A 19180-nucleotide genomic window follows, 5' to 3' on the forward strand; every position below is an offset into this window, starting at 1 on the left:
AGACGGTATTATTATTGATATTTAGACAAAATGTGAACAAGCTCACACAGCTAGATGGGAGTTGTTTGAAAATGAAGAAGAAGAAGAACACACTGGGCAAACAAGGCCTACAAGGTCAACGTATACACTACTACAGCAGTGGATACGGAATATATTATTGCTGCCTGAAAAACGTCACTCGGGTGGTGTTTCTAGAGACGGTATTATTATTGATATTTAGACAAAATGTGAACAAGCTCACACAGCTAGATGGGAGTTGTTTGAAAATGAAGAAGAAGAAGAACACACTGGGCAAACAAGGCCTACAAGGTCAACGTATACACTACTACAGCAGTGGATACGGAATATATTATTGCTGCCTGAAAAACGTCACTCGGGTGGTGTTTCTGGAGACGGTATTATTATTGATATTTAGACAAAATGTGAACAAGCTCACAGAGCTAGATGGCAGTGGTTTGAAAATGAAGAACACACTGGGCAAATAATGCCTACAAGGTCAACGTATACACTACAGCAGTGGTGGATACGGAATATATTATTGCTGCTTGAAAAACGTCACTCAGGTGGTGTTTCTGGAGACGGTATTATTATTGATATTTAGACAGAATGTGAACAAGCTCACAGAGCTAGATGGCAGTGGTTTGAAAATGAAGAACACACTGGGCAAATAATGCCTACAAGGTCAACGTATACACTACAGCAGTGGTGGATACGGAATATATTATTGCTGCTTGAAAAACGTCACTCAGGTGGTGTTTCTGGAGACGGTATTATTATTGATATTTAGACAGAATGTGAAAAAGCTCACACAGCTAAGTGGCAGTGGTTTGAAAATGAAGAACACACTGGGCAAATAATGCCTACAAGGTCAACGTATACACTACAGCAGTGGTGGATACGGAATATATTATTGCTGCTTGAAAAACGTCACTCAGGTGGTGTTTCTGGAGACGGTATTATTATTGATATTTAGACAGAATGTGAACAAGCTCACACAGCTAAGTGGCAGTGGTTTGAAAATGAAGAACACACTGGGCAAATAATGCCTACAAGGTCAACGTATACACTACAGCAGTGGTGGATACAGAATATATTATTGCTGCTTGAAAAACGTCACTCGGGTGGTGTTTCTAGAGACGGTATTATTATTGATATTTAGACAAAATGTGAACAAGCTCACACAGCTAGATGGGAGTTGTTTGAAAATGAAGAAGAAGAAGAACACACTGGGCAAACAAGGCCTACAAGGTCAACGTATACACTACTACAGCAGTGGATACGGAATATATTATTGCTGCCTGAAAAACGTCACTCGGGTGGTGTTTCTGGAGACGGTATTATTATTGATATTTAGACAGAATGTGAACAAGCTCACAGAGCTAGATGGCAGTGGTTTGAAAATGAAGAACACACTGGGCAAATAATGCCTACAAGGTCAACGTATACACTACAGCAGTGGTGGATACGGAATATATTATTGCTGCTTGAAAAACGTCACTCAGGTGGTGTTTCTGGAGACGGTATTATTATTGATATTTAGACAGAATGTGAAAAAGCTCACACAGCTAAGTGGCAGTGGTTTGAAAATGAAGAACACACTGGGCAAATAATGCCTACAAGGTCAACGTATACACTACAGCAGTGGTGGATACGGAATATATTATTGCTGCTTGAAAAACGTCACTCAGGTGGTGTTTCTGGAGACGGTATTATTATTGATATTTAGACAGAATGTGAACAAGCTCACACAGCTAAGTGGCAGTGGTTTGAAAATGAAGAACACACTGGGCAAATAATGCCTACAAGGTCAACGTATACACTACAGCAGTGGTGGATACGGAATATATTATTGCTGCTTGAAAAACGTCACTCAGGTGGTGTTTCTGGAGACGGTATTATTATTGATATTTAGACAGAATGTGAACAAGCTCACACAGCTAAGTGGCAGTGGTTTGAAAATGAAGAACACACTGGGCAAATAATGCCTACAAGGTCAACGTATACACTACAGCAGTGGTGGATACGGAATATATTATTGCTGCTTGAAAAACGTCACTCAGGTGGTGTTTCTGGAGACGGTATTATTATTGATATTTAGACAGAATGTGAACAAGCTCACACAGCTAAGTGGCAGTGGTTTGAAAATGAAGAACACACTGGGCAAATAATGCCTACAAGGTCAACGTATACACTACAGCAGTGGTGGATACGGAATATATTATTGCTGCTTGAAAAACGTCACTCAGGTGGTGTTTCTGGAGACGGTATTATTATTGATATTTAGACAGAATGTGAAAAAGCTCACACAGCTAAGTGGCAGTGGTTTGAAAATGAAGAACACACTGGGCAAATAATGCCTACAAGGTCAACATATACACTACAGCAGTGGTGGATATGGAATATATTATTGCTGCTTGAAAAACGTCACTCAGGTGGTGTTTCTGGAGACGGTATTATTATTGATATTTAGACAGAATGTGAACAAGCTCACACAGCTAAGTGGCAGTGGTTTGAAAATGAAGAACACACTGGGCAAATAATGCCTACAAGGTCAACGTATACACTACAGCAGTGGTGGATACGGAATATATTATTGCTGCTTGAAAAACGTCACTCAGGTGGTGTTTCTGGAGACGGTATTATTATTGATATTTAGACAGAATGTGAACAAGCTCACACAGCTAGATGGCCACTGGGCAAATAATGCCTGCAAGTGCACTACTATTGGTGCACTACTATGAAGAACAGCAAACAGCACTGGACACCTTAAAGAACAGTAAGATAAGTAAAATTAAAAAAAAAAATTTTATGTATATTAAAAAAAAAAATATTCTCGGGTTGGTGCTGCTGAACTACTAGGAGCAGCACAGTAGCACACCAGTCCCACTCCCCAACACTGCTAGACTAATAGCACTTGGCTGTTAAAGTAGCAAAGTAAAACAACAAAAAAGAAAATAAAAGCAGTCCTTACAAGGACTATTGGGTTATTACAGCAGTCAGCAGATGAGATCAGAAGAGATCAGTGCCCACAGCAGGCAGCTACATACAGAGCACTGCAGTAGAAGGTAGATTACTAGCCAGCAAAGCTACCCTAAAATGTCCCTCAAATCCCTGCAGACTTCTGTCCCTCCAATACAGAGCAGTATCAAGTAGATTACTAGCCAGCAAACTTACTATCAACTGTCCCTCAAATCAGTGAAATCACTAGCAGCTCTCTCCCTACACTAGCTCTTCCAAGCACACACAGGCAGAATGAAAAAACGCTGCAGGGCTTCAGTTTATATATGGAAGGGGAGTGGTCCAGGGGGTGTGGGGGTGGTCCAGGAGGGAGAGCTTCCTGATTGGCTGCCATGTATCTGCTGGTCTGGGGTGAGAGGTCAAAAAAAAGCGCCAGGTAAGGCGAACCCAAAATGGCGAACGTCGCGCGACATTCGCGAACGCGAACAGCCGATGTTCGCGCGAACAAGTTCGCCGGCGAACAGTCCGCGACATCCCTAGTACTGGCGCGTCTGTATGTCTATTGACACCTTCAGCCCTAAAGAAGTATGTGAATCGGCCAATCACTACGTGCCAGTACGTGTCAGTTGCTAACACCTTCAGCACACAGGCAGCAGTATAGACTAAGGGGCAGCTAAATTCACTAATGTGCCCAAATATAACGGCTAGGCGATTCCTGATTGCACTGTGCTGGCTGGCCGCATTATTATTTATTTCATGATGGAGGCTGAGGGCCAGTGTAAATTTGAAAGCCGCACTTTGGACATGGCTGGGTTAAATAATGTAATTGTTCTAAATTCAGTCTTCTTGATTTTTTTGGTGCAGTGGGCTGATTGTTCTAATTATATGTATGCGAGCTAAGTAGGTCAGACTGTTGTACCATACACAAGAGTAGTTATGTTGCACTGGGCAAACCTTTGTCCATAATAAATTGTAATAGAGAGAAATATATAATGCACTTCTCCTATCTGTATACTGTTTTCCTGCAGGAACGAAGCCTTGGCAAACTCAGGAAGGAAAAGCAGGAAAGGCTCGGGCACTTTATGACTTCTGTGGGGAGAATGAGGATGAACTCTCATTTAAGGTATCCGCACACCGCAAATATGAACCTCCGATTCTCAGAGCTGTTTAGGATGTTAGGAGTCGTATTGTGGCAGCCCCAGGAGTTCCCACATTTACTATTATGGGTTTATACCTAGCCACTTTAATTGGCTTACTTTCTCTTTAACATAAGTCGGTTATATTGACGAAAACTGATATGAGAACAATGTCACATCATGCGTTTTAATAGTGGCAATCAAAATGGTCACTTGTCAAGGTTTCTTGCTTCCCATTTACATTGACTTTAAGCTTAAAGGAGAACTGAAGACTAACTAAAGAAGTAGCTAGACATGTTGTGCATTACGTTATGGGCTTCTGTACCAGCCCAAGGCAACCACAGCCCTTTAGCAGTAAAGATCGGTGTCTCCAAAGATGCCCCAGTAGCTCCCCATCTTTTCTTCTGCTGATTCTCTGCACATGCTCTGTGCTTCTGTCACTTACTGAGCTTAGGGACCCACTCACAATATACAGTACACACAGAATAGAAATGTCACAATATAAGGCTGATTAGTAATTAATACAGATAGTTACTACATGGCAGCACAGACACCAGTGCAATTAGCATCATTAATAATCAGCCTTGTAGCATCAGCTTATATTACAGGCCAACCTAATTTTCTACTTGATAATTAGTGACGACCCCTAAGCTTAGCTTCTCAACAGCTGCACAGAGCCCACTGAGCATGTGAGTGTCGAGGACACTTTCCAAGATGGTGACCCCCTGTGACAAGTTTGAAGTCCTGGATCATTGCTGCTATTGACAAGCTGAAACTTTAGGCTGGTGCAATAAGTTCATTATATAAAATGTGGTATTTTTAGCCATATTCATTTTAAGGCTTTAGTTCTCCTTTAAGGCCCATGGGGGAGGTGGGGTTCACTGCCACTATGCTTAAGTGTAAGGCCACAATAGTTAAAATGCAATGAAATCCTCTTTCCAACTCCAATAGCAAAGCATTCTGTTCTGCCTGTGACAGTCACATGTGTCAGCGGCACGTGCTCCCTTGTATCTGCCATACTCAGAGCATTTCCTATGTTTTTCTATGGAAAGCAGTGACGGGCACTTTTGAGTATTTTGACCACTACAGTTCACCTCTAAAGTCCACAGGCCTGAAAAGTCATACCTGCACATTATACTGCTGATTAATAGGAATAGTCGCTCCTGACTTCATTTAACTGCTCTTTCTTCAATGGCCTCTTTTTAGGCAGGAGACATTATTTCTGGCCTGGAGTCCATAGATCATGAATGGATGAGCGGCGAACTACATGGAAAATCTGGAATATTTCCAAAGAACTTTGTACAGCAATGTTAGTCTCAAAGGCTAAGCCTCTGTGCCCATTTGTGCGCATCCTGTACTCTCAAACTATCACCTTCGGTGCCAACTGAACTTTTTATATTTTAACGTGTAATATTTTTGCACTATTTTTTTTTTTTTTTATCTTACAGAACAAAAAAAAAAACATTTGTTACCTGTTATGTTACTGTCCTGTATTAGTACTTTCAGTCCAGCAAAATCATGTTTAATATAGAGCGAAGGGGAATGTAGCATTGCAAAGGGCTCAGACTTCACCAAATAGCTTGGACTTACTCTGATCTTAATGGCAGAACAACTAAATCCTGGTATTTTTATTGGACACAAGTGTAATGAAGTAAGCATTGTCAGCACTTCTAACAGAGAGGCCAATTTCTGCCTCCCATGGGCATAGAAAATAAAGATTGCCTAGGGCATAGCAACCAATCAGATGTTTGCTTTTAGAGGCGTAGCTGCAGGGGTTTTCAATGCACCTGGGCCCTGGAAGTTACGGGGTCCCATGGGAACAAATAATTAGATGTTTCAGCACAAATATATATATATATATGGGAGCCATTTCTACTTGAGGGTAGAGGGTTGTGATTAGGAATCTGGTGCTCACTGGGGAATTATATGGATTGATTTATTAAGGAGGGGTTTTCTTTTAATCTTGTAACTATTCCCCAGCTGTTAGTTTTCAGTTGTATGGAATGATGCAATAAGGAAGGGTCCACTTGCAGGGATTGAGAGATGTTGGTGGGTAGAGGGTTGTGATTAGGAATCTGGGGCTCACGGGAGAATTATATGTATTGATTCATTAAGGAGGGGTTCACTTTTTATCTTGCAACTGTACCCCAGTACAATACTGCTGATCAATTGCTCAAACTGACTAAAATGTGCTCCTATTCCTCCGCTGGTGCTTTGCTTTACTCTTTATCCATGAATTATTTACAGAATGAGTGAACCTTACTGTTGCTTTGATACCAAGCACTGGGGCAGCCTCATATATTAAGAGCATCCGCAAAGTAGCCTTGATCAGTAGCCTTGTTTCCTCACGACAGCTCCGTTATCTCTATTGGGTGCAGTTGCCCAATGAACATCCTTGTTTTAATCTGCTATTGTAATAAAAATTGGATTTTTGCACGGATTGAACTGTACATTTGATGGTGCTGCCATTAAGATCAGATCAATTCTCCAATGCACTACTTTTGAGCAAAACAGGGACAATGGCTCAGATGCTGCTGTTTGAATCTTGTATTCCTGACTGTATTATTTGGGTTACGACAGCAGCCTCCCAAGTGATACCAATGTACGTAGTGGCAATCATTTCATCTACAAACTGTCTGCAGCGCATAGCACTCATTCTCTCCATTCTACAGTTTTCGGCGTGCCCAATGCACGTTATTATGTAAATAGACTTTTTGTAAGAGAGCAGAGAAGGCGACTTTGCTGAAATAAACCCGCTTTACACTTCTTTCTATAGGATCAGAATTTCAAGATGAAATGGATGTAAAAAGAAAATCTGCTTTCTTTCCCCCAACTTTTCCTTTTCTGCTAAGGCTCTCCACTGGCTGGAAGCTTAATATGCAGTATGTACAGTCACAGGCTATGTCTCCCTTCATCTACAACATTTTCTATAATGGAGAAAAAGAAAAAAAATGCACTTTAAGGAATGTCCATTGCTTCTCTCTCTCACTCGGGTGACATACAGTATATCATTACCTGCTGAACATTGGGTAAAAGAGTATTAGTTTACCATTTTGTTTAAATGTTTCATTTAGACAATTGCACATTGCTAAATCACTGCATATTAAATCAGATTTTTAACAAATCATTTGCATGTGTGGGCATGGATTTAAAAAAAAAAAACAGCGGAAAAAAAAGGACAGCGGAAAAAGAACACGACAGCGGAAAAAGGGCCCTTCGTTGCAGTGCTAATACGTGACTCACGTATCCAGTATTTCATATTATTCTACAAGTATGTCTGGTAGATTAGGTCTGACATATGTAAACTACTTTCTAAACTGTTTTGTATCACGGATCACTTGTATGGATGTTTTCTTTGTTATACTTTTGATGTTTGTGTGTAGATACATTTCCAGCAAACGTTTTTTAACACAGGCATAGTTTTGTGCAATTTAGGCCCAGTGCTGAGATGTATTTCTGTTTACAGTATATTGGCTCCTTGAGGCAACTTCAGAAAATGCAGCACCGCGTGTGCTTTAGCGCAGGCGACTTTACATTATAACATATGGGAAGAAACGCTGAGGCAGTTCGGGGAGATTGTCGCTCAGAAGAAGAGGCGATAAGTCGCCAGGCCACAAAATCTCCCTAAATCTCGCTTGAACTAACCATAAATCACCCAAAGAAGCAGAGATTTATTGCTGGTGATTAATCTCCTGGTGTGCCATTGCCCTAAAGCTCTCTGCTTTGAGCTAAGAGCACGGGCACGGCTGCTCTCAGTCGCCATATTTTTGTAGGCTGAGAAAATCAAATCCACTCGGTGCCCCATTTGAATTAGACCCGCCTGCATGCAGCTGAGCGGGGAGCGGAGGTCAGCCCAAGTACATGAAAGAGAAGCATCTTCGGGCCGACATCCACTCCGCTGCGTGACTGCACACAAGCCGAAGCGACTCCGATTAAATGAGCAGGGACATAGAGCAGATTCGATTCTCTCAGCCTGCAAATATACACCAGCTGAGAGCAGTGGAACCTACGCTCCATGTGCCTGTGGCCTAATAGTGTAGCAAAACAACAACATTCTGGTTAGGGAGAGAAGTACAAAAAAAAGCCGAAGAGCATTTCTAAAAATGCAAGGCAAGAGAGCCTTCTTAAACCATGCCTCATGCTATATACATGGCACTGCCTTACAGCCGAAAACTGAGTGGATTTAAACTTCAATTAAGGAATTTTAGGTGAAAACATGTAAATGACTCCTTAATGCCAACTATGCATCAAGAACCACTGGTTTAATAACACAGATGCCAACGGAAGAAAACTGCCCATACACTTTTTTTTTTCATTTTGCTTTTACTGGAGCACTTGAAAGTACCCATTTTAACCTCTCCAGAGTGGAATAGATCTTTCCACCACTCCACAGCATTGCACATAGGAATACAAGGATTGTGTGCAACTACTTACGCTGTAAAAAAAAAAAAAAAACCTTGTGCTTCTAATGATTAGTTGACAGTTTGGAACTCTGGGATCAGGGTCATTTACAATTGTCCCTGCCGCAAGTGCAGAAGCACAAAGGGGCACTAATTTAGGTTGGCAGGGGCAGTAATCGAGGTCTCGGGTTCTAATTGCTGACTACACTCAAAGGCCTCTCTAATTTGCGATTCATTTAGACACTTAAAATGGACCTGTCACCCAGACTAAAAATCTGTATAATAAAAGTCCTTTCAAATTAAACATGAAATCCAAATTCTTTTTGTATTAAAGCATCCATAGCTGTTGTAAGCTTGTTTAAAAATCTCAGCTGTCAATCAAATATTGTCTGCCCCTCCTCTATGCCTCAGACATAGAGGCTGGACAAGCAATAACTTTCACTTTCCATTCAGCACTTCCTAGTTGTGTGCCAATCCCTTTTGGCCTTATACTGACTTTATTTTAAGGAGTTGGTTGCATGAAATGCATCTCATTCTGAGGTTTTATATTCCCATTTTGCCAGAGGAATCTCTCACCTTGTGTGCTTTTTCATACAGCTACTGCAATTGTTCTTACACACAGACATTTCAAGGATAAGGAAAGGACTAATCATGGAGGGGGAATTTATTTGGTACTCATTCACTAAATATTAGCACTAACCAACCTGGCCCATGACTCTTTCTTGCAAAACTCACAAGCAATAAGGTAATTTTACAGTGAGTGCCCCTTCTGTGTTTTCCCAGAGATCCTTTGCAGTTTCCCTGGCCAGGGCATTATGTATGTGCATTAAGGCCCTGCAAGGGATCTTTTGGACAAGACAGAAGATAGTGGCACCTTGTTCAGTAGAATAGTATTGTATTTTATACCTGTGAGTTCTTCAGCAAAGAAAAGCAAGAATCACTTATTCCCACTCCCAACTCCATTGGGGCTGTACTGACTGGAGCGCAAGTTATGGTGAGAGACTTAAGGTTGTAGTCTGAGCGGTTATACAATATGCCCTTCACCAATTTCTTCCCAATTAGCGCTCCCTTCTCCTTACTCATCTCTCTTCTCCCCAAATGTATGTACTCCCTAAAACCACCACCTACTCTCCATGTTCTCCCTCCCTCACTATTTAACTACTTGTCTGAACTCCCACCCAATTTTGCAGCTTCCTCAAACAGGTGCATTTCTGCTAGTATGGAACATTTGCCCATGGCAATATCACCAGCTTTATAAAAATAAGCCTTACTGCTGTTCCTCATGACACATTCCCAAGAGTAAAGCCATTAATTTAGCAACATTACTGAACATTCTCAGATACGACCACCGTGAGCTGGGCAATATTGGGCTTATTTGATAGTTTGGCCGTCGGGCCAATGATCGGATCAAAATAAAGTAAATGCAGGTCGTTGGGAGAGGATAGAATCCAACAAGTCAATGCAATCCTCGTCCCAAAGACAAACCGGTCCTATATTTAGCCAGATATTTGTTGGACAGGCTCCATACGTTGCCTAATAAGCTGTCAGCATAGTCCTATTATCTGCATTTGTATCTCCAAAGATTCAACTTTATCCTTCGAATTATGCATATTGTGGCATCAACCTCAGGTCAAGTTGGTTTCAGTTGTCATTTTTGAGCAGTGCTAATGATAATGGGGATATTTATGCAAAATGCATCGCTACAGTTCGACAGGTGCAGTTAGGTCTTACAGGGAGTAGTTATCACAATCTTGATGTGGGTAGTTTCTGTTTATCATGACAATTAATATATGATACTTGTTTAAACTGGTTAGCCTAGCAACTACAGGCAGCAGATTATACACAGACATATCTCTGGGTGCAGAGAGGTGTAAATGACATTACATCTTTGCTTATCATTGGTTACGCCCAGGGGTCCCCAACCTTTTTTACCCATGAGCCACATTCAAATGTTGAGTTGGAGAGCAACAAAAGCATTACAAAGTCCCTTTGGGTGACAAATAAGTGCTGTGATTGGCTATTTGGTAGCCTCTATGTGGACTGGCAGCCTACAAGAGGCTCTCCCTGGCACTATACTTAGTTTTTATGCAATTAAAACTTGCTTCCAAGCCTGGAATTCAATAAGCACCAGCTTTGAGAACACAAGCAACATCCAAGGGGTTAGAGAGCAACATGTTACTCATGAACTACTGGTTGGGGATCACTGAGCTAGAGTACAGTTGATTAAATTTAATAGATGCGTTTGGCTATGTAAATACTACTGCTTATAACCCTACTGGAGCTTGAATTGCTTATATCGGCTTATTTCTATAAATATTACAGGCGCTGATGCAAATACACAAGAGCAGAGATGCAGTAAGTCATACAATATATCTGCCCACTTTTCCTGTAAAAAAAAGAGTTGCTCATCTAACAAAAAAATTGTCAGTTCAGTAGTTTTTCAATTTCTTTTTTTTTTTTACTGTTTAAATAATGAAGTTTTGTATCAATTCCAACAGCTGTCTTTATTGAAACTCAAGGATTCTGTTCAGCAGGGCCAAAGAGAAGAAATGTATCAACTAAATGTATCAATTTAGAACAGTTTACAGTCAGTGACCTATTATATAAAAAAAATAGATTTTTAAAACACAGACAAGGAAGCAATTCCAATTTCAGGTTAAAAGAAATAGGAACAGGTCTGAAGCTAGAATAACAATCAGACCAGAGTCTCAGATCACCATGGTAACCAACAACACAAAGCAGTTTTAATTCTAGTTTGTAAGGCCGGAAATCAACCTTCAGTTCCCCCAACCAAAAGATAGAAATTACCTGGTAGGTAGTTCTATTTAAACATCCATTTCTATACTTACACCTCGGAGAAGCAGACTTTCTTCATACAGACTTTCTTCATACAGTTACCAGATATAAAGAAGCCAAAAGATAAATAAGGTACAGGTAAGGGACCCACTATACAGAATGCTCGGGGATCTGGGGGTTTTCTCCAAATAATGGATCTTTCTGTAATTTGGATCTCCATATTACTAAAAATCACAAACATTAAATAATATTTGATATAATTAGATCTTAAGTTTGGATCAAGTACAAGGTACCATTTTAATAACAAAATTACAAAAAAAACACTAAAAATTTAGATTATGTGGAAGTCTAGGGGAGACAGCCTTCCCATAATTGAGCATTCTGGATAAGAGATCCCATACCTGTAGAAGTAAAATGAATGTCAAGTAACTGGAAACAAAAGAACAATTTTTTTTATAGAAGATTTATTTATTTATTTTTTTACAATTTCTAAATCAGAGATTTAGACGGATTCCTGCACTGGGGGTTCATACCCATCAGCACGTTCCACTTTAGCACCAGTCTCATCTGCTGCTGGTTTTCCACTACCTCCACCCTCGCCATGAAGTTCCATGAGTTTGCCCACTGGAGGGGAGAAAAAAATGTATTTAAAAAAATAAATAAATAATAGAACACTAGTAAATGTAGATAAAGGAACATCAGTATTGATCTCATGGCAATAATCACAGACACTCATATGGGACCGAAACAGTGTCATCATATGTTCCCACACAAGATCAAAGGCCACTGAGACTTTACACATTTTAATCTAATAAAGAGTTAAAAGTTGTAGAATCTCTTACGCTCAAACTTTGGCTTCTTTAGCATCTTCACTTTGCGGGCATAGACATCATGGAGAGGATAAATTGACTGGCAGGCCTTTTCAATATCTTTGCCTATACTGTCTGGAATCCTGAGAATTGGAGAAAAGTAAGTAATCATTCCCCAGCTAAAAAAGTCGCTCATTTATTAGTATTACTCTGAAAAGCATTATATTTGGGGGAAAATGGCAAATTTAACTACCAATTAAGTGATATATAGTAAATAAATTACCCCCTATTGTAAAAAAAAAAAAAAAAAAAAAAAAAAAAAAAAGGATATTATAAGTTAGAGGAGTTCCATGACCATATAAAAAAAAAAAAATTTTATACAGGTCGTGGAACTCCCATCATATTTTGCAAAAGGGGGTACTTTATTATAATACACACGTTTCAGTGAGTAATGTAACAGAAATGACATCACTAAGCTCCGATTATAACTGATGACATCACCAAGCACTGTTAATAGGGATATAATTTACATTATATTCATGGCTCTTGTGTATTATATAGTGAATAAAGTACCCCCTCTTGTAAAATATAAGGATATTATAAGTCACCAAGGAGTTACATGACCATATAAAAACACAAGGCCTAAGGTCAGGGAACTCCGAGGTAACTTCCAATATCCTCATATTTTCCAACAAGGGGTACTTTATTATAATACATGCGTTTAAGTGAGTCATGTGACAAACAGGACATCACTAGTCACCGTTTATAACGATATTATTTACAAGATAGCCTGTGTGCCCACAGGAGAAGAGAAGCTGCAGCACCTGACTTCTTCTGGTTCAATCAGACCATTGGCCCAAAAAAAAAAACACAAAAAAAAAAAAAGAGAACACTGGTTTGACAAAGAAAAGTTAGAACGATTTCAAAGCAAAAATCATCAATCATCATTTGGGACCGAAAAATATCGTCATCACTCATTCCTGGAAGCCAAACCTGAAACAATCCCACATGGTCTATACACTGAGAAACTTACAGTTTATTGACAACTTCCTTTAGGTCATTGGTTTGCACTTCACGGCTCATAATTTCCATCATCTTCTTGCGAATTTGGCGGACCTGCTGGTGTTGAGCATAGGAAGTCTTCCTGATCTGATTGTTCCGCTTCTTAGTGAATCCGACACAGAAGAGACGGAGCAGGTAGCCATCTGTGGTCTTCACATCAACATGGGCTTCAATCATGGTCTGTAAAGAGTTAAGCAAGTCAGATCTCAAGAAATTCATTCCCAAACCATTTTCGCACAGATAGTACAGTTTCACATCAGGCAAGATTAGAGAAAGTAACAATTGCAGAAAATAAATAGAAAGCAACTGAATTTTTATGGTGCAAAAGTATTAAAGGCAAACTATTCATTAAAGACGATCTTACTGAATGTTGCACACTGTTAATAATTGAAGGCATTATGTTATATCATTCTCACAAGATCGAATATACAATTCTCCCAATACTTGCTGCATTAATTCACTTTACAATGAATGCATCTTAAAGAAGAAGGAAAGGCTACAATTAAGTAAGCTTTATCAGAAAGGTCTATATAAATACACCAGTAAACCCTCAAAGTAATGCTGCTCTAAGTCCTCTGTCAAATGAAACAGCATTTCTTTCCTTCTATTGTGTACACATGGACTTCTGTATCAGACTTCCTGTTTTCAGCTTAAACCTCCAGGGCTAGGGCTTGAGCATGCTCAGTGTGCTCCTCTCTCCCTTTCCCTCCCTGCTGTAATCTGAGCCCAGAGCTATGAGTGAGCAGGGAGAGGCTAGGGCAGGAAGTGATGTCACACCAAGCTAATATGGCAGCTGTAGCCTAATCAACCAGGTACCACTTCTAGAGTTGTTTACTCAGGTATGGTAAAGCATTCTGCAGAATAAATATAGTCTTATAGCTTGCACTATTGTGGCTAATCTTTTGGCAATAAACTGCTTCAGTAGATTTCCTTCGTCAAACTTTGTTTGAATATTTAAATGTTTGCGGTTTAAAATGGCTTTATTTATGTGCAAATAAGTAAATATATTTCCCAGAATGAATGGGATTTATGGATAACAATGGTCCCATCAAGTGAAGCATATGGACGCAGGTTTGTATGGGTTTAAATCTGTAGATCTGCATACAGTCAAAAGGAACAATCTTCTCCATGTATTGCTGTTGTACTTCATAACCAAAAGCTACAGCATGCTGGGAGCTGTACTCCACAATGTTTGAACACAACTAAACACATGAACGGATTGTGTGTGTGTGTACATATGAGCATTGAGATGTGAGTATGTGCAGTTGAGTAGCAGTTATTTCACATGCTGCACTTTAATACTTCTGACTTGTGTTCAAAACATACTATACAAACTGCACGTTCTTAATGCAACACACATTGCATTAAGAAAATATTTATGTGTTGCATTCAGCATGCAATTCAATAAAGACATTCAAAAATCCATATGACAGACCCCTAATGCAAAACTGCCAGGCAACATTTTCTTTGCTCTCCAGAGCCAGCAGCCACTTCATACAAGAGGGGCCTCTGTAGGGAATCTTGCCTCCTGCTGCAAACAGACTAATCTGTACACAATCTATAGCAGTGCTTATATTTCTTCTACTACTAAGCACCAAAAGCAATGATACATCCACCTTATATTTGATTATCATTTGACTGTCACATTGTTAGCAAGCAGTCTGCTTTTAAACTCCACTTCATGCATGGAGTAATGAATCAACTGCAGAACACAAAACAAATATGACATGCAAGCTGAACATTGACTGTAAGTACATGGCCAAAAGGGAAGCCAGATTCATGTGTGCACCTTGGGTGGATCCAATTAACTTTTGCCCTTATCAGATGGGAAAAACAATTGAGGAAACGGCACACAGAAATGAATGCAAAAGGGGAAAGACCCCTATGGATTTATTTTGTCAAACAGCACAATGTTTCGGGGGCTGGCCCCTTCGTCAGGCCCCTGTGTGCCGTTTCCTCAATTGTTAGTTTCCTGTGGATCCAGGGGAGTGCCGTCTCCCTAGAGGACTGAGCACCAGATTATTGCATCACAGAAAGGCCAGGGAGTGCATACGAATTTTACTTTGCCCTTATCAGACAACAAAAAACAGTATTCCCATATGTGCGCTTCCTTCTCTTTTAGATACTTTACAGCACTGACACACTTTGTGTGAGAGTTGGAATTAAGGAAGCAGCGGAGATATTTAGTGAAGTGGCGCGGTATTGATAAAAGCCTCTCCCAGTGATTTTAATTACCTTTGCTTTTAAACTTTCGTTTTATGTATGTTAAAGGACCAAAGGATTTTTTTTTTTTTAAATGACAATTATTTCTATCCTGTATCTGAACAGATTTTGAAACAATTCCTGTTTTTGCCATCAGATCAGATGTGGTATATTTGATAATTAGCGTTACTGAACACAAATCCATTTAATGCGTGTGCATACACAGTATAAAATTGTTTACGAGCACCATCCAGTGGTGGTAGAAAGTTCAATGAGGAGTACATTCCAGAAGATTTTGTTCAATCATGTCAAACCTCATGACCTCTAAGTTGCAATTCAACTACAATATTCACTTGTGAATTACCCTCAACACCTCTGCAATAACCTTCAATACCAACAACAGAAACTCTGAACAGCAATGAATGATTTCAAGGCTTGAATCAGCTTTTAGCTGCCCAACATGAACCCAGTCACACTCCTGCTGCACAAATATGGCAGCCCCCTCATAGACAAACACAGGGAGTCAGATGGGTAATGTAATGGGCATGTGCAAATACTTTATGGCAAAATTATAAGAAGCATACAAAGTCAATTTTATGATGGATGTAAAAAAGGCATCATTTCTGGTGTCAGTATCTCGTAAATTTAGCTTTAATTACACTAAGGCCCTTGGTACACGTTTTGGCGCTTATCTGTGCACTTATTACTGCTGTGTGTGTTGAATAAGGCACTGGCCATACAGCAATATTCAAAGTAACTACAGATGGAAAAAGGTTGTATATCCATAGCTGTTCTCTACCTGAATGCACCAATGGAATAAAGCCAATGTGCTAGTTAAGCCAGTCCCAAAGCCACATATACTATGCAGAATTTCAACTTAGAGATACGGACACCAGAAAATCTCTCTTTTTTACATTTATCATAATATTGAAAGCTTCTTATAACTTTGCCATAAAGTATTTGCCCAGTGCTTTTACATTAACCATCTGACTCCCTGTTATCGCTTATCAGGGGGCTGCCATATTTGTGCAGGAGTTCATTAGCATTAGAAACTCTGACAGGCTGAGATGGGACAGTCAGATTTAGGAACTTCAACTAACAACTTACAAAAACAAACCTCTCCACAAAGCATGACCTATAGGTAACTTTTAACGTACATTCATATTTTAAAAAGTAGTTTTTTAGTGTCAGTATCACTTTACACCATGCTTGCTAAAATGGGAAACCATATAGTCACCCAGTTTTATTCACAGCACAACTAAGGTTTATGTCAAACTAACTTACTAGAAGCCAGATGCAAACACATTAAGCCACTGCTTCAGACACAGGAGCCAACTAATACATTATCCCTTCCTTTGGGAAAATTCAAAGCAGCTGAGTCTGAAGCAATTGTGGGTATATGGAGTCGGAATTGTCAAAAATGTATTGATTCCTAATAACTAAATAAAAGCACTGAAAATAATCGAATTCGATTTAAGAGCTTCTGTGAAGGAGGATACGGAAGTAGTAATTCTGTTTCTAAGAACAATAGTTGATTTTGGATTGTATTTAACAGCTATTCTACAGCTATATGCAAGTTTTTAGGTATTCCAATTGTTTTAGAGAATGAGAAAAGTATTACTGCAAAAAGTTATCTAAAGTGACTGGCTCATGGGGATGAAGCATCCGGCCAAAGGAGTTTATATACAAATCAGTGAGTAGTGACTACTTGTAAATCACCATTCTGTGCAGTTATCACATGTGACGCTGCCTAAACTGGTACCTGTTGCTCCAACAATACCACCATTAATGAGTCAGGTCTCATCTCAAAAATGATTCTTTGCTTGGCTAAACGTACCTGCCATTTCTTGACCATGGAGCACATTTTATCACGAGTGAGATCCATGCCGTGGAAGTTAGTCAAGCAGTTCTTGCCCTGAACATCTTCTGTAATCAGCTTGAATTTACGGAAAGCCACTTCGTCGTTTTGCAGATCAGCCAAGCTCACTTCAAAGACGCGACCCTTCAGCCCATCAGAGGCAATTTCTATTTTATGAATGGATTGGAGATATATTTAGAATTCAATCTGGATTATATATTCATATTGTAGAGCAGGAAAGTGAACATAAATGCTGAAAATGAATCAGTTACTTTAGTGGCGAAATGTTAGAACAATCTCAGAGACATTAATCATAGAAATCATTTGGGACTGAAAGTCATTTACGGTATTCCAGAGTTCATACAAGGTTTTAATTCCTGCCCAGTCCATACAAGTAGTAAGAAAAATAATAAGGAAGGTAATTCCCCTCCAGTATACTGGCATACACTTATTTTTTTATCAGTCAGTGACAAAATAAGAGGGGGAGTTCATACATCATATAAGATGCAGATTTCAGGTACAGAGAACGCAAAACTATAGATCAAGTTATTTACACTAATTGTAATATTTCTACTTACTGGTTCCTTGTGTTCTGGTGACAAGAGTCTTTCCGAGGTTGCGGATATTGAACATTGCAGGGGCCTTGACATCATACCAATCCTTTTTGGAGAAGGGGTCCACACTAGAAGAAAATATTGCATAAAATATAATGTTATCTCTGCATGGACATAAAAGAGTTGAATGTTAGAGTAGGTGCCCAGTTATTCCCTTTATGAGCAGACGTATAATACTGTGTGGTTTCCACAGCTACAGGGGTGATCTGATCAGCTATTTAGACGCTGGAAAGTTACCCACTACTGGCAGCACTTATTCAGACTAAAGTTAAAAAGGACAGATGTAAAATCAAATCCCATTACCATTCAGGATCCAAAGCAAAACAATTACAGGCACAGGGAGTGAACATTACATGGGTTACACATGGCACTGCCAGTCTGTCTCCAGGGGATCCAAAGCATGTGACAGTAGGGAACCTGTAACTGTCAGGATTCCCTTAGTATTTGTACCACACACATATACAGCCAGTGACAACTTCTTATAGAAATAGAAGGCAGACTGCATGATAAGCCAAGTAAATAGAGGCTTTTGTAGGAGAGATATATGGAGCAAGTAAGCAAAGCAGTAAAACAAACCCCAGGTAAAAACCCAACGTAAGCGTGTGTGGCACAAAACTAACGTCACACACACAGGCAACTTGCTAATTAAGACACTCACTGGCTAATAACACTTAAAAGTTATTGACGACGGATCGCAGCATGGATCAGCTCACATGAAGCGGAAGCACATACACACGCGCGGCTAGAGGTTATGCAGAGCGAGTCCGGCCGTCCTCTCCTACAGAATTGTGTTACACACAGCAGCCAGTTACTCACCAAGCCGGCATACCCCCCTCACCCCTATCCGCCCTGAATCCCTGCCATCCACCGCTGAACAAAGTATGAACATTCTAAGGAGAGGACATGAGAGTGGCACGTACAATCTCCGCGCACTATTTCTACTCACATCTTCTTTTTGGCACCCTTCTTGCCGCCTTTAGTCAGCCTCTTGTTCTTGCCCACTGCCATCTTGCTGAGCTGGGAGAGAAAGAGGAAGCGCAGGCCGAACACGCGAGATTTCAGAGCCGCTGGAGACCAGCGAGACTTGCAGCGCCCGAGGAGTACGAGGACCTCTAGCGGCCAGAAGGGAAAACGCTCAGTGGCGATTGTGTTGTAGCAGCTTTCAGCCTCGGGTTGTGGTTGGTTGTGATGGTGTGACGTCACGCTGTGCTGTACTCCGCTAAAGATCCTTCTTTAGTTTCCATATCAATGGAGCAGTGACTGACATAGCTTATTGTGTATGCAGGACTCACCTTTTTATTCCTGCACGTGCTTATGCCTGTAGTAGGACTGAAATGTACTATAT

The 19180-nt window shown here is 40.1% G+C and overlaps 2 protein-coding genes and 2 non-coding genes across 5 annotated transcripts in view; 1 reads left to right on the plus strand and 3 right to left on the minus strand.

Annotated features, from left to right (window-relative positions):
* sh3d19.L (SH3 domain containing 19 L homeolog) overlaps positions 1-7218 on the plus strand; it is a 70759-nt gene extending 63541 nt beyond the window's left edge. For both annotated transcript variants that reach the window (XM_018231447.2, XM_018231439.2), the window contains 2 exons: positions 3987-4081; positions 5301-7218. In XM_018231447.2, the coding sequence (XP_018086936.1) occupies positions 3987-4081; positions 5301-5408 (203 nt within the window). In that variant the 3' untranslated portion in view covers positions 5409-7218. The remainder of the gene's footprint in view (positions 1-3986; positions 4082-5300) is intronic.
* Positions 7219-11737: 4519 nt separating this feature from the next.
* On the minus strand, positions 11738-18849 carry rps3a.L (ribosomal protein S3A L homeolog). Its single transcript, NM_001110740.1, has 6 exons — positions 18782-18849; positions 17800-17903; positions 17201-17388; positions 13133-13341; positions 12133-12242; positions 11738-11914 (listed from the first exon to the last, which is right to left on the minus strand). Exons 1-6 carry the CDS (start codon positions 18841-18843, stop codon positions 11793-11795), a joined length of 795 nt encoding a protein of 264 aa, NP_001104210.1. The 5' UTR covers positions 18844-18849; the 3' UTR covers positions 11738-11792.
* Positions 11985-12055, minus strand: LOC121396359. Its single transcript, XR_005963000.1, has one exon. It is a non-coding gene; the product is annotated as a small nucleolar RNA SNORD73 (small nucleolar RNA).
* Positions 13007-13078, minus strand: LOC121396358. Its single transcript, XR_005962999.1, has one exon. It is a non-coding gene; the product is annotated as a small nucleolar RNA SNORD73 (small nucleolar RNA).
* Positions 18850-19180: the final 331 nt, after the last annotated feature.

Source organism: Xenopus laevis, chromosome 1L, assembly GCF_017654675.1.
Source record: "Xenopus laevis strain J_2021 chromosome 1L, Xenopus_laevis_v10.1, whole genome shotgun sequence".
NCBI lineage: Eukaryota > Metazoa > Chordata > Amphibia > Anura > Pipidae > Xenopus > Xenopus laevis.

Excerpts from the sequence above, each read along its gene's own strand:
- rps3a.L (NM_001110740.1), bottom strand. The coding sequence starts at position 18,843 with ATGGCAGTGGGCAAGAACAAGAGGCTGACTAAAGGCGGCAAGAAGGGT. Across the intron at positions 13,342-17,200 it reads CCATGGTCAAGAAATGGCAG|ACCATGATTGAAGCCCATGT; the intron begins GTACGTTTAGCC and ends AACTCTTTACAG. Across the intron at positions 11,915-12,132 it reads AAAGAAGCCAAAGTTTGAGC|TGGGCAAACTCATGGAACTT; the intron begins GTAAGAGATTCT and ends TCTCCCCTCCAG.